The 14,943-nt window shown below is 38.5% G+C and overlaps 1 protein-coding gene across 1 annotated transcript in view; it reads left to right on the forward strand.

Annotated features, from left to right (window-relative positions):
* The window catches only part of arhgap42b (Rho GTPase activating protein 42b), a 106,332-nt gene extending 92,211 nt beyond the window's left edge, over window positions 1-14,121 (forward strand). The window contains exons 14-24 of the mRNA XM_080053768.1: window positions 278-352; window positions 1,511-1,595; window positions 1,763-1,821; window positions 2,722-2,827; window positions 3,681-3,840; window positions 4,279-4,429; window positions 4,751-5,155; window positions 5,384-5,531; window positions 7,315-7,380; window positions 8,092-8,171; window positions 11,857-14,121. Coding sequence (XP_079909894.1) covers window positions 278-352; window positions 1,511-1,595; window positions 1,763-1,821; window positions 2,722-2,827; window positions 3,681-3,840; window positions 4,279-4,429; window positions 4,751-5,155; window positions 5,384-5,531; window positions 7,315-7,380; window positions 8,092-8,171; window positions 11,857-11,945 — 1,424 coding nt within the window. The 3' untranslated portion in view covers window positions 11,946-14,121. The remainder of the gene's footprint in view (window positions 1-277; window positions 353-1,510; window positions 1,596-1,762; window positions 1,822-2,721; window positions 2,828-3,680; window positions 3,841-4,278; window positions 4,430-4,750; window positions 5,156-5,383; window positions 5,532-7,314; window positions 7,381-8,091; window positions 8,172-11,856) is intronic.
* The last annotated feature ends 822 nt before the right edge of the window (window positions 14,122-14,943 follow it).

Below are 14,943 nucleotides of genomic sequence, written 5' to 3' on the forward strand. Positions count from 1 at the left end.
ACAACAAGTATTATCAAGAATCGCCGACTCCACGATTGATTGATTGATTGATTGATTGATTGATTGATTGATTGATTGATTGATTGATTGATTGATTGATTGATTGATTGATTGATTGATTGATTGATTGATTGATTGACTGACTGACTGTGATTGTGAATAACATGCACTTGTTTCATTAGTGGAAAATGACAGGCCTTGTATTGACACAAGTATTTTCCTGTTAATCTTTGTTTCTTGTAACAAATCTCTAATGTTCTTTTCCATTGTGACACAGGCATAAACACAATGGGACTGTACAGGATCGGAGGAGTCAACTCCAAAGTGCAGAAGCTGATGACCACTGTGTTCTGTAAGTAGTGTGAGGGACGATGTACCTAGGATAGCAGATACCAAAACAACCACTTAACATTTCTATAACTTCTAACCACACTGTGTAAACAAGATGAATATATTAGAAAACCAATAACATGTAAGTCTTATCAATGTAATGTGTATGTTTTAGGTAAGAATATATATCACTTATATTTAGGTAATTAAGTTAAGACCTGTGTAACTATCTACACAATTATGTTTCCGTAACTAATTTCACCCTTATAGTAGCCCTAAAATCAGAAGGAAAACACATATTTGCCCATTCAAAGCTTAGTAGATTGGCAACTTGTAATGTGACTTGTGTCTAAAGGGACTGGAGACAAATGCCCATATAACAATATTTAATGTTTCATAACTTTTAGAGCTTTATTTATGAACAGCTCATATTTAACAAACCATATGAAGTAAATCCAGAACAAATGTTGTGTGACTGCACAGTGAGGAAAGAGGTCCTCCTTGTGGTGTGACTGTGTAGCACACATTTGGCCTCATAGTACTTTGTCTTCTGTACCTTATTATGACCCAAGTTTGTCATGTATGCATCCTACATTTCATACATTTGAAATGAACATTTCTAAATTATTAGTTATAGTCTCGTTCAAGTTTGATCTCCATATCTTTGCCATAACAGACATTGGGTGCTTACTTTTTTTCTTTTTCTTTTTTACAATATCTTTATTGAGTTTTCATTATATAAACGTCAGCATTGTAATGCAACACCTAGTATTACTGTACAGGTTCTAACATAGTCACCTCCACTCCCCTATCCCATTTACTCTCTCTTTTGACATCTCCCTTGAATTAACATATAGAATCTTTTGTCAGTATCACACATACAATTCAATGGTAACTCTAACAACAAACATTGACATTTTTTTTTAATTATAAGAAAATACATCATTGCAGAAAATTGACACATTTCATATGCCACATAGAAATGTGTCTATTTTGTTTTAATAAAAAAATATTTTAAACAATTACATCATTGCAGCAATTAATACTTTCAGAGTTGTTTTAATACGCATGTTAGCTGCCTGTCATTTCATCTCATATTGTATCGGTTCATTTAGTAGACCGTTTCCAGCTTACTCTTAGTGGTGATATAATAACACAAACTAAAATGTGTTTCCAACAGCGTCCAAAGCAGCCGTGGATATGGACCTGGATCCCGAGACGTGGGACAATAAAACCATCACCAGCGGTCTGAAGAACTACCTGAGGTCAGAGCGCCCTACGAGCTTTGTATCTTTAGCTGGAGAGAAATCGTCATTACGTGCATAATGCCTCTTTTCCCGCTGTTCGTCACGCATTCAGCACTACCACACTGACTCACAATGGGAGGTGGTAGATACAAAATAAATGTCAAAGTTTTTTTTCTATTCAACAGATGTCTCTCTGAGCCTTTAATGACCTTCAAGCTCCACAAAGACTTCATCATGGCTGCCAGTAAGTTCTGAGGAGTTACTAAGAGCGTTGATTTAAGAGATTTGTAGTAGAGTGTAATGGTGTGTTATTATACATGAAAGAAAGATTGTGAAGGCGAGAAAATAGTTTTAAATTTAAATTCAATAATTGGTCAATTTTGAGAATTTGGGCTATTTTGCTCCCACAACATGTCTTCTTTCATACTAGTATGAATACAAGGTCCTTGGTGCTTATTTGACTAAACCAAGTCTGTTTGCGTTTGTATCTTTCTCCTATACAACCATCTTAAACAGCCATTATCTCAACATTAGTTTTTTTTTCAATACTGTGAACAACAAATCTCAACTTCTAAAGCACTAACATTCCATAATCATTCTTAGCAGTATTCTGAAGGTTAGTACAGAAGGATGTGTTCATATGTTGTACATTGTCTTATTCATGGGACATTTTGTTTTTGTCTTCTCCTTAAAACAAATGATTTGGTTTGAACTGAACAATAATTCAAATCTTTCCATTTAAGAATCCTTTGCAGACCCTAAAATTCAAATGTTTGACAGTCAGGAAATCCAATTGACTCGAATAAATATTTTCCATTTCCAAAAATGTCAAATTGATAAGCATAACTGTTTCCATGTGTTCTCCATTACTTATTTACTTACCTCTGAATATAGTGGCACAAGGTCTAAAAAAGCTACCTTGGCTTTATGTTGAGAGTGAGTGAGTGAGCGTTTGTCTGTCTGAGTGAGTGAGTGAGTGAGTGAGTGAGTGAGTGAGTGAGTGAGTGAGTGAGTGAGTGAGTGAGTGAGTGAGTGAGTGAGTGAGTGAGTGAGTGAGTGAGTGTGCCTGCAAGCGTGTGTGTGTGTGAGCTAGTTAGTATGTATATGATAATTGATCACTTAATACCCATTTTCCTTTCCACAGAGTCAGATGACCAGAACTACAGGGTGTGTGCTGTCCACGCGTTGGTTCACAAACTGCCCGACAGGAACAAGGAAATGCTGGAGCTGCTCATCAAACACCTCGTTGAGTACGTGTCCCTTTTTAATGAATCGGTTACAGCGCAGAAAAAGCCCTTTTAGAGCCCTATAAAAGTTGCCTTGAATGATTAAATTGTCTTGACAGTTTATGGACACCTTGAAAGCAATAGTGTGTAACTTTTTCATATAAATGAATGTCTTGTTAAATTTAAGCCATCGCCAAAAGAGTTGACGCAAAGTTGATTAAGCCTATCAGCTCCACAAAACTCTCTCTGTATTTCTCAGTATGGCAGCGTTTACAAAGCGCAGAAAAATCCCAAGAAGTCCCCAAATCCATGCGCCCATCACCGAAGGCTTACTCCATGTAGATGCACGAATAGTGTTATTGTAATTACTAATAATTCCTCATGGGAGCGACATAACTACGCATGATAGCTTTAATGCATTTGTATAGGTGTATTTAAAAGTATCACCACATTGTTAAGAGATTGCATTTCATGGGCAACAGAGAACAACATCATTCACTCGTGGTGGTAACACATACAGCTCCGGAAAAAATATAGAGACCAGTCTGAATTTTTCTTAAATCTTCATCTCTACATAACTTATTGAAAATGCTCTTAATGACAAAACATTTATTGGAATTTGGTAGAAATCTCTTCAGTAGTTTATAACATAAAACCAAAATGTTCATTCTACTCGAACAAATACCTATACATAGTAAAACAAGAGACACTGAACATTTGGAGTGGTCTCTTCATTTTTCCAGAGCTGTATACTGTATTTGATTTGGCTTTACTGTTTTAATCTTGTGAATCACTTTGTAAATTTGTTTTGAAAAGTGCTAAATTAATAAATTAAAGTAATAAAGAAAACATTTTAATGTATATTTCGTACCTGCAGAGTTTCAACACACAGTCAGTTTAACCTGATGACCGTGTCAAACCTGGGCGTCATCTTCGGTCCCACTTTGATGAGGTCACAGGAGGAGACCGTTGCCGCCATGATGAATATCAAGTTCCAGAACATTGTGGTGGAAATACTCATCGACAACTTCAACAAGGTGAGGCGGTGTATTTGTTTACATTCACAGAGCCTGTGTTCTGTTTATGAAAACACATTGTATCCCAATGTAATTCATAGTATTGAATAATTCTATCATAATTAATCGAGGCACCTGGAACCATACGTAAGACTAGAATATGTTTGTAAACCAAACTGTGGGCCCTGCTGTGTAAACAACAACAGTGAAACAGTAACTTTTCAGGAAGCTTTCTAACTTCAAACAGTGTTCCAGGGATCACATTTTCCCTGTGAGAAAAGTTTGTTTATTCAGTCATGAGAATATACCTTAGAAAATGTTCACTTCTCTGACACACCCAAAGTTACATTGTGCACCTTAAAAAAAAATAATAATAATTTAATATTATCTATTTATTATCTATATTGGTATGTTATTTTAAATAGTGTGCATGTGTTGAGTAACCATGGTTCCCTCTAGGTCTTCCACCAGCCTCCGGACCCCAACGTGCCCCTGCCTGCCCCCGCGCCCCGGCCAGGACCGCGCCGGAACAGAGCCGTCTGTATGTCCCCCGGGCCCCGGAAACCACGCAGCATCTACACACCCACACTCTGTCTGGCAGACGCAGAAAGTGAGTAGTGAAGTGTGTGTGTGTGTGTGTGTGTGTTTTTTTCCCCGGAGACTGGGTTGATACAGCCATAGCTGAAGGTCAGAGAATAACGCCTCATAGTTTCAAACAGTTTGTGTGTGTGTGTCTGTGTGTAGGTGTGGCCGTATCAAACGGTCTTCATGGTAACAGCCATTTTATATTACGCTTTTCTTATCTACCCGACATTGAGAAAGTTACCCGTTCATAGGCAGCTTCCCTAAAAATAAGAATATGCCAGTCTGTGGTTGATTCAACCTGGTTGTAATGTGTGCCCCGTGTGCCCTCCCTCTGGCCCCTGCCTAGGTGATAATCTGAGCAGCAGCCCGAGCAGCAGCACTCCCATGGGCAGCATGGAGTCTCTTTCCTCCCACTCGTCTGAACAGAACACCTCTTCCAAAGCCGTCACCCCACAACAAGTCACAGTCGCAAAATCTCTTCTGGACCTCTGTCGGACCCCTTCACAGCTGTCCATCGGCCCCAGCAGAAGCAACGTGTGTCTCAGTAGCCCGGAGTCTAGCTCCAGGGAAGATAAAGTGCGTACGGATGGGGAGTCAGAAGATGGCCTTAGCCTGTCTTCAGTCAGCACAGCACCAAGGCTTTCTCCGGCCCCTAAAAAGGCCCCGCACTGCTTAACTGATCCCAGAGCAGTAGTGCCACCGCCCACACGCTCAACTGCTCCCTCTCTCAAGTCACTGAATATAACTGAAGGTAAGATGGTCGTAGAGAAAGGCCAGTTTAAAACTTTAAAGGTGAAATATGTCTTGATTTTGCCAGTTTAAGCTTGTGTTTGCGAGGCCATAACCAGGTAGTTGATATTGGGGGTTCCCAGAGAAAATATAACTCTAAATTAATACTAAATACAATCTAGAATGAATTAATATTTATATTATTATATTTGTATTATATTGTATATTCTTTTTTTAAATCTCCCTCTAGGCCGTGTGAGCTGCTCTGGCTCTGTCCTCAGTCTGTCAACACTGGAGAATCTAAAACCTGCCGATCACCCAGACCTTCCACCCAAACAAGTGATGCGCCGCAGAATGGAATCCTCTGTTACCAACGGCTACCAACGACCAGGCTCAGTGTAATACATTTTAAGATGCTTTAAAACATGTAGCTCCTTTTTAAAATAGGTGTTAGTTCTAGAGAATGCAAAATCGAGTGAATATCTCCTCATATGATCCACTACCTGACCTTACTGAGTGCACTGAAAAAAAGAATGGTTTTAATACACAGCCTAGGCTCTATAAACAAGTATGTAAACAAAGGGGCTCAGACCAACTGTAGCTAGCAACAATGATATTTACTGTATATAGGCTAAGCTCCTGTACCTATTACTAAAAATTCATGCTACCTTTATTTTCATATTGATTTATCTTAGTTGTGTGTGTGTGTGTGTGTGTCTGTGTCTAGTATATATAAGGAACTGTTTATGCGTGCAGTTCCGTGTCGCCACAAAACAAACTATCTACTGGCCATTAAGACTCAAGGTCGGACAAAAGCTCTGCTATATTTCTCTCTGTCTACTTCCCTCTCTCTGTCTCTCTGCTGTGAGTCACCGGCCCTCCTCCTGCGCCCGCGTGTCTCTGTGTGTGTGTGTGTGTGTGTGTGTGTGTGTGGCTTCCGATTCTTTGTGTGTGTGTGTGTGTGTGTGTGTGTGTGTGTGTGTGTGTGTGTGTGTGTGTGTGGCGCGATTCTTTGAGTGTGTGTGTGTGTGGCTTTGGATTCTTTGTGTGTGTGTGTGTGTGTGTGTGGCATCCGATTATGTGCGTCTGTGTGTGTGTGGCATCCGATTATGTGCGTCTGTGTGTGCGTCTGTATGTGCGCACTCTAAAAGACTTGATGCGTATGTGCAAAAAGATTTATGTCTTTTCCAGCGGTGGGAGCGCTGGCTTTAATTACACTGCGTCTCGCTCTGGGGTTGACGTGACCTAGTAACTGACTGCTCTGGTTCTCACAAGACCAATAGATTGTTTGTCGTGTCTAAAAAAACCCGTCACACGGTCTCTAGAGTAGTTTCCCTTTGTAGGCCTGTACATACCAGTAATGGCACCCAGTCAAATCAACCCCTGGGTGCCCTGTGTTGTCCCATTGACTCTAATGGTTGTTGCGTGTGGCTGTGGGGTCAAGTGCAGCCTTATTATATAGCTTTAAAGGTGCAGTATTTAACTTCGGATGTGTCAGAGAAGAAGTGAACATTTTATAAGGTTTATTATCATAACCGAATAAACAAACTTTCCCCACCGGAAACTTAGTATATAACAGAGATATGGAGATGGCGATCAGTCACTATAAGGAGTTTGGGGGAGATGAAATTTTTTTTTTTTTTTTTTTTTACAATACCACTTCAAAACTACTGAACTATCCCTTTAACTCTATCAGGTCTCCATGCTAGAGCTGTGTGTGTGTGTGTGTGTGTGTGTGTGTGTGTGTGTGTGTGTGCTGTGTCCGCCCGTAGGAAGAAAGGAAACCTCCTGTATTGTGACGTTACGCCTTTCGCCTCCAAACTAAACAATGAGGAACGCTAGCTTGATTTAAGTGAAACTGGACAGACTTGGTTTAGTTTAAATAATAATTAATTAATAGTGTGCCCCTCTCTGCCTCATTTCATCTCTGTCTCTCTGCCCTATCAATAAAGCTTTGAAAATGCAACAAAAATAGTAATTAAAAAAAGGAAAATGTGCTGCAGATGAGTGTCTGTGTATTGTGATTAGTGTGACTGTGTAAATGGTATTATCAAAATGTGAACTGCAGGAACCCAAAAATAATATTGTCTAGCTTATGAAGAAGCTTATGGGGGGATCCAAATAAACAAAAAACCTTCAAGCTCATTCTAATTCTAATTCTTATTTTCCATTTTCTTCCAGGGTCGCTGCCAGAGCTCAGCTGTTTGAAAACAACTCATCGTCCCCTCAGTCTGTCCCAGTGGGAAGGTGCTGTAAACACACTACACCACCTACAACACTTTTACCTCATATACATTAACCACTTTGTTATTTAAAGAGTACGTCACCCATATGGAACCGGCATTCTATCATTATAAAATCGCTATTATAATATAATGAATGAGGTTTTTCTTCCCTCAGTCTTCCCTTGGCCCAGCTGTCCTATTAATCCTAACCCTACATTGTACCATGGTTGATGTCACACTAGTAAACTGTAGGGTTAGACAGTGAGACCATAAAACACTCTTTCTGCCTTTTCTAAGGCTAGGATGAACAGATTTCTAAATGTTTGCACATGTATACTACATTGGATCTCAGAGTTCAATACACCTTCATATTTCCACCGGTGAAGTAGGTCTTTAATGTTAATTTAACCACTTAACTTGTGTTAACTTCTTGTGTTTCTCAGGTTGCTCTCTTCACTTCTGTGTTTCTCTTAAACATTTCTTAATTTATATTGCATTTTATTTATATTGTTAAAGTGGAGCAAGAGACTTAAGAATTTAAGTGCCAACGATTGCTGATGTACTTGTTGTGCAAATATGACAAAAAATCTTCTTCTTCTTCGTATAAATCCAATTCTCATCTCCTTAAATCTGCCATGACACTTTGTAACAGTGTTAAGAAATGTGCTTTTAATACAGAGGAATAAATGTTTAATAAAAATGCCATTTCCTGTTTTTGTTTTTGTCTTTATAGAGATGCCAAGGCCATGTATTCCTGTGAGGCAGAACACAGCCACGAGCTCAGCTTCCCACAGGGGGCGCACTTCACAAACGGTGAGCAAAAAAAATAAAAATAAAAAGGCAAATATAAATTGCCTTCCAATCCCCATACTCTGCTATTTAGTTCAATAGAAACATATTTAGGATGTCCCAATTCATGTGGTCGAAATACCCTGCCCTAGTACTTCCGGTTGAGATTTTTAGTGTGAAAATCAGCAGCTTTTTGGGTGATTCTGACCCACCATCGAATATGCACAAAAAGTGATGTCACATCGACGGAGCCTCTGTGTGAAAACAACCGGAGATGCAACGTAACTGTGGCAACACTGCGGATATATAAGCAAGAGGCAAGATCAAGACACAATATTATGATGAAATAAAAGTAAATAAATAAGTAAAGGTATGTCCCAGTTGTAGCATACTGCATGCTCACTACATACTTTTTATGATCAGCTGTAGTATGTAGAAGAGAAAAAAGAAGGAGTATGCGACGTGGAACGCAGACTATCCCTGCGTTCCAATACCCATACTTCCCTACTATTTAGTATGCCAGAAAAAGATTTAGGATGTCCCAAGACATGCACGTCAATTGTAGTATGCTGAAAATACAAAAATGCCCCACTAACTCCAATGGCATTTTGGAGTATTCGTCTTTATTCTCGACATTTCGACATAAAGGAAAAACAATCTTCCTTATCAGATTTTTTTTTTCTCTCGTGTGGCCCTAAAACGTTTCGGTACTTCACGTTTGTAGTGGAGTAAAAAGAAAAAGTATGTGATTTGGAACGCAGGGTTTATTTTCTTTTAGGTGACTTCAGTTGCTTCAGATCCCATATTATACACTTTTCGGTTCTATTATACACCATATTATATGGTCTTAGTGGTCCCTAATACGTTTTTCTTCAATTGTTTGCTGAAAAAAACTTTCAGATAATTTATTGTACTACGCTGATGTTCAGCTAATCTCACAATGGCCTATTTTTTTAAAAGAGCTGCAGCTCCCCTCGTAAATATACAATCTTTGAGCTCCCCCCGCCCCCTGTCCGGAAGCGAAGCCAGATACGCCTCGCCCTCTGTCTGTTTGTAAACAATGATGACGTATAGCCTGTTAGCACAGTTAGGTTTAGCCTACCCATGAGAAGAACCAAGTCTAGTGCTAGTAACGCACTTTGAACAGTTTGAGATGACCTATCCTTGTCTACATGAAAGACTATGTTCATACAGATGCACTGACAGCCACACGCTAATGGAAACGGCATGTTCACAATAAAAATGCTGCAAAAGATGGTGGCTACTGCGAAGCTAGCTCGGGAGCTAGCTGCTAACAATACCACTAAAATCAGTGAAAAAATGATCTTCAAAGTCAGACTTCTTCAGTATACCTTCCAATCCTTTGTCCTGTTAAAAACGAGGCATTTCCAGACTGGTGTGGGGAATAGAAATATGTTTTTATGAGCAAAAGCTGAATGCTTGTCCCAAAGATAATAGCTATACACCAGTCAGGCAAAAATACCAATAAAAACATTTATTTCAGTTTCACTGTTTGAAAAAAAGCACAAGTAGCTTCCTATCCATTGTGTTATTAAAAACGAGGCTGCTGTGGTTAAGATAAATTAGTGGATTATGCAACATTCATCATGTTTTGCCGTACTACAGGCATCTTGTTGCTTAGCAACAAGCAAACAACATGGGGGTGAAGGAATATTTTTCGAGAGGATCTCGGGGCCGTGGACCAATAAGAAATAGGGGGTGGACTGCACAGTGGAAGCTTCTGGCTTTCCAGTTTTTGACGTCAGAAACGGGGAGAATTCTGACTGGAGTATATTGGGTGGAGAGGTGGAGGGTTTCAGAAAAGGGGAGAGTGAGAAAAGGAGAGAGCTTTCTTTTTTTTTGATACTTTGGCAGTTTGTAGGCACACCGTAGACCCATAATTATGTTCAAAAACATCGGAAAAGTGCATTTGCACAATATGGGAGCTTTAAATATATTTAGGAACTACAAGCGCCGAAAGAAAAAAAACACAAAAAAACAAGCAGGCTAAATGACGCACACACACACACAAAGGAGGAAAAAAGACAGGCATATGCTAGGAAGAGTGAGAGGGGGCGGGTGTCCGTTGAGACGATCGCAACTAGCAAACAAAAGTGAGACACGAGGAAGATTGAGGGATAGGTCTACTGTTTTGAACCTACATTGTTAATTAGGCACCCACTAAATCAATAATGCACAGACACTGCGAGAATAACATAAGACGTATTCCTACCTTCATGCTTATTTGCCCGGAGCAGCCCATAACATAGAGCCCTCGGCCCCTTTCCCATGCTTCTTTCTTTACTCTTTAATCCCGTGCGGGCCGTGTCCGCAAGATACAGGTGCAGCTCTGCTATCGTCTCACCTCTTTTGCACCGGGTCAAAGGGCAATATAGAAGTGCGATTAATCTGCGTTAATTTATTTAATCGCGTTAATTTTTCTGTGATTAATTAATCGAAATGAACGCGTTAATTTGACAGCCCTAATATATATATATATATATAATAAACAATTGAACTCTACATTGTCAATTCACAAGCTTTTTTACTTTTCATTGGTGCCTGTCGAAGGTCTGTTAAGCAAATTCATTACTTTTTTTATTTTTAAAAGATCATTTTTGTGGCGTTTTCCCTGCTTTATTACAAGGCTTTATTTCTAATAAATTATTATCAGCGAAAAACTAGAAAGACTGTGTGCAGGAGTTGTTTTCCTAAACCTTTCATTAGAAACATTTTTCTTTTTTAAAACCCAAACATTTATGAAAAAAAGAGATGTCAAAAAATAGAGATACCAGGTTTTTTCCCCCAGACACCCAGTAATGCATTTCTAAAACCCAAACGGCCTAAGGATATTTTTTCTAATGCCTTTTTGCCTTTTCCATGAAGAGAAGAGAAGAGAAGAGAAGGCTTTGGCCCTCGACCAGTTTAGTGCAGTCAGGTCACTGTAACCTAGAGATGGAAGGCACCGGGCCCTGTTCCCTGTTAACGCCGCCAGCACAGCCAGCAGCCAAACGCAAAAACATTAACCCACCGCTCCCCAACCACTCACTGCCGCCCAACACAGGACTTTTATTGCACCCTTATGTTAACATGATCGTGCTCTCATTCAAACATGTCGGTTTTAGTGGATTCATTTCGTTTAAAAGATGATTCTCGGAATCAAAGCAATGACACACCTTGCTGTTGTTTTTTAAAGGTTTAAACTGTGTGTGTGTGTGTGTGTGTGTGTGTGTGTGTGTGTGTGTGTGTGTGTGTGTGTGTGTGTGTGTGTGTGTGTGTGTGTGTGTGTGTGTGTGTGTGTGTGTGTGTGTGTGTGTGTGTTTCAAACAAAGTGATCGTGATTTCAAGCGCTTCTAAAATGCCCCATAGAGACAGACTTTAAAGAGCAGTCTGATCTCAAAATCCTTGTGGATCTGCTATACCTGTTAATGTATCATTCAATAGCTGTTATGTGTGTGTGTGTGTGTGTGTGTGTGTGTGTGTGTGTGTGTGTGTGTGTGTGTGTGTGTGTGTGTGTGTGTGTGTGTGTGTGTGTGTGTGTGTGTGTGTGTGTGTGTGTGTGTGTGTGTGTGTGTTGTTAACAAGGTCTAAATAATCTAACCAAATACAGGCTAAGCGAATACAATCAGCTCACTCTAGATCAATGGCTTGTTTCTCTCTCTCCGACTTAAGTTTTATATATTTTTTTCTCATTATTTTCTTCCTGCAGTCTACGCGTCCATTGAACCTGGCTGGCTCCAAGCAACGTTCGAGGGAAAGACAGGTCTCATCCCCGAGAATTATGTTGTGTACTTCTAGAAACGGTGGTAAACATTGTAATTTTTTCATGGCATCCATGGAAAAAAGATAATACACAATGCTGTCGATGGTTGATTGTGTTCCTATTATTGCTGGTAATCAACATTTCTGCATTGTATATTAAGCAGCACACAAATTGCTTCAACATTGCTAGAAGTTCGAAGAAAACTCATTTTTACCTCTGTTTATTATAATGACATTTTTAAGGAATCGGCAAAGATTCAGTAGTTAAAGGTGCAGTCAGTGATTCTGGAGAATGCTTGTTGTCGAAATCGCTTCCTGTCTGTACTGTGTGTGCTCTGAAAAAAAAAGCTGGTATTAATACACAGCCTAGGCTCTGTAAACTGGTATGTAAACAAAAAGGGCCCACTGTAACTAACAACATGCTAGTTTGACAAAAAAAGGGATTTTGACAACAAGCATTCTCCAGAATCGCTGACTTCACCTTTAAGAAGACATTATTGTTAGATATATAAATGTATATTTACCCATCGACTGCACTGATTTTGTTTTGGTCCATGTATTAAGCCTACAGAATCACAAACACTCACATGAACCCATTTCACAAGATTTATTCTCAGAAATATATTATATTTTAACTTCCAGCTATATCAACACATTTCATCATCAAGTTGTTAATAATGAAAATCTGTCGTTACATAACAAACATTTTTATATTCTAAACTGTAATTCAACAAACTGTGATTTTAACATGAGGATAGTAAACTAATCTATAAGAATGTAGTAGAAGTAAAAGCATAATGTTTGCACCTTAATCTTTTATGTATAATATGGCCTGTGATCCTTGTTCATTCACTGAACCTGCTCACTGCTGTAGGGCACTTTCTGGTTAGCTACACGCGATACTGTACTGTAGATTAATGCTCATTCGTTCCTCTGTATTTGCTAATCAAAAATATCTACTTCTTGGAACTGTGTGTGTTGCTTTTGAAGGTGGAGTCAGCGATTCTGGAAAAATTGTTTGTTGTCAAAATCACTTTTTTTTCCAAAATCAGCAAATATCTCCTCAAGATCCGCTACCTGTATTGTGTGTGCGTAGAATTTTTTTTTTATCTGGTGTTAATACACAGCCTAGGCTCTGTAAACTGGCAAGTAAACAAAGGGGTTTGATCGGCTTATACTTAAGCATTGATTGTATTGATAGTATAAGTATGTGGCTTCAACATATCTTAATATCAACTTGCATTTTGTCATACTTCCTACAATACTAAAATACGTGCTACCTGTATTTTTATAGCGATACATCTTAGCTTATATCAATAGCATTGTTGCTAGCTAGCTAGGGTCGGTCCACTTTGTTTACTTACAGAACGCAGTTACAGTGATTTTGACAACGAGCCTTCTCCAGAATCGCTGACACCACTTTTTAATGATCACATAAAATATATGCAATATGTAAAAATTGTGTGTGTTTTTTTTATATATAATGTCGTAAATGCTATTTTCATAAGGTGGAGCCTTCACCTTTAAATGCCTTGTTCTGGTACTGTGCTAACTGGTACACTGGTGTACTGTTGATGACAATTGTATCAGATTATATTATGTTATGTTAAGTAAATTTTAAGTAAGAAGTAAAAGTTAACTTCTTCAGTGAAACTATGTTAAAGTAGCTACAAGGAACTTTCAGTTTGTGTTCATTCTTGCAACCTCTTTGGACAAAAGCGGTAGTGTTTTTATGATGCCAGCTATTGTTCCTGGGTGAGCGTATACCCATGACAAAGAAGTATTAAGAAAAACTATATAAAAATAGCATTCTTTGCACTGATGGTTTCGTTTGCTGTTACATGTAAGTCATGATCAACAGGAAAATGAAGGAAAAATGAAATTTGTTTCAGAAATATTCAAAAAGCTCCTTGTAGCTACTTTAAGGAAAGTATATTATCAACAACTCTTTCGCCCTTCAGTTATAACAAACTGAATCCAAAAAATAAATCCCTCCAAAATGAGACTTCTCTGGTGGCCCAAAAATGTATTCAGGAAGTTATTTGAGATCTTGCCTTTGCCAAGATCAGGGTGTTCTTTTTCCATTAGCATCTTTCAGAATGTGGAAAGACCTTGAACATTTGATGCTGGAATGACACTCCCTTATACTGGTCTCAATTTCGCTTCAGTATGTAACCTTTTGTATTTGGCATCAAGTCTTTTTCTTTTTTTATATGGCAAGCTTGTTTCCTTGCTATCTTCTACTGTTGTTTCTTTGACTGTATCATAAACATGTCTATAAATAAACAGTGTGATTTATTAATCCTTTGGTTCGAATTATTTGGCAAAGTTAGTGAGAAATTCAAAATCTAAATCCCACGTATACAAAAGGCTAAATAGTACGAATTGTGAAAAGTGTTTTTAAGTTGGAGTCAGTGATTCTGGAGAATGCTCGTTGTCAAAAACACTTTTGTCAAAATCAGTGAATATCTCCTTAATGTGCAGGTGAGCTGCTACCTTTCTGTACTGTTTTACAGAGCCTAGGCTGTGTATTAACACCTGATTTTTTTTCAGCGCACACACAGGACACAGACAGGTAGCTGACTGTGAGTAGATATTCACTAATTTAGACAAAAAGTGATTTTGACAACAAGCATTCTCAGAATCACTGACTCCACCTTTAACTGTTTAACAACATAACATACACTTGTCTATTTGTGCCTCAAGTTTAAGAAATAGTTTTGTTTTTCACAATATGTTATTATTAGACTGACTGATGATATAGTTCTATTTTAGCATATTGTGGGTTCCGTCATATTCATAGCCACATAAAAATGTGTTTTAATTCAATATATATTGTATATTTCCTCCACCTGGGAAGTTAATTTTTCACTTGTTTATTTGATAACTGTACAACTTGAAAACAAAGTGACTTATTTCAGTTAAATTTCATATAGTGTTACACCAAGGCAAAACAAATAACATTATTTTGTACAGATCTGTATGCGGATCCAAAAAATTGTATCATTTCACATTGTAAAATGGGGCTTTACAA

The sequence above is a fragment of the Ammodytes marinus genome (assembly GCF_949987685.1).
Source record: "Ammodytes marinus genome assembly, chromosome: 3".
Taxonomy (NCBI): Eukaryota; Metazoa; Chordata; class Actinopteri; order Uranoscopiformes; family Ammodytidae; genus Ammodytes; species Ammodytes marinus.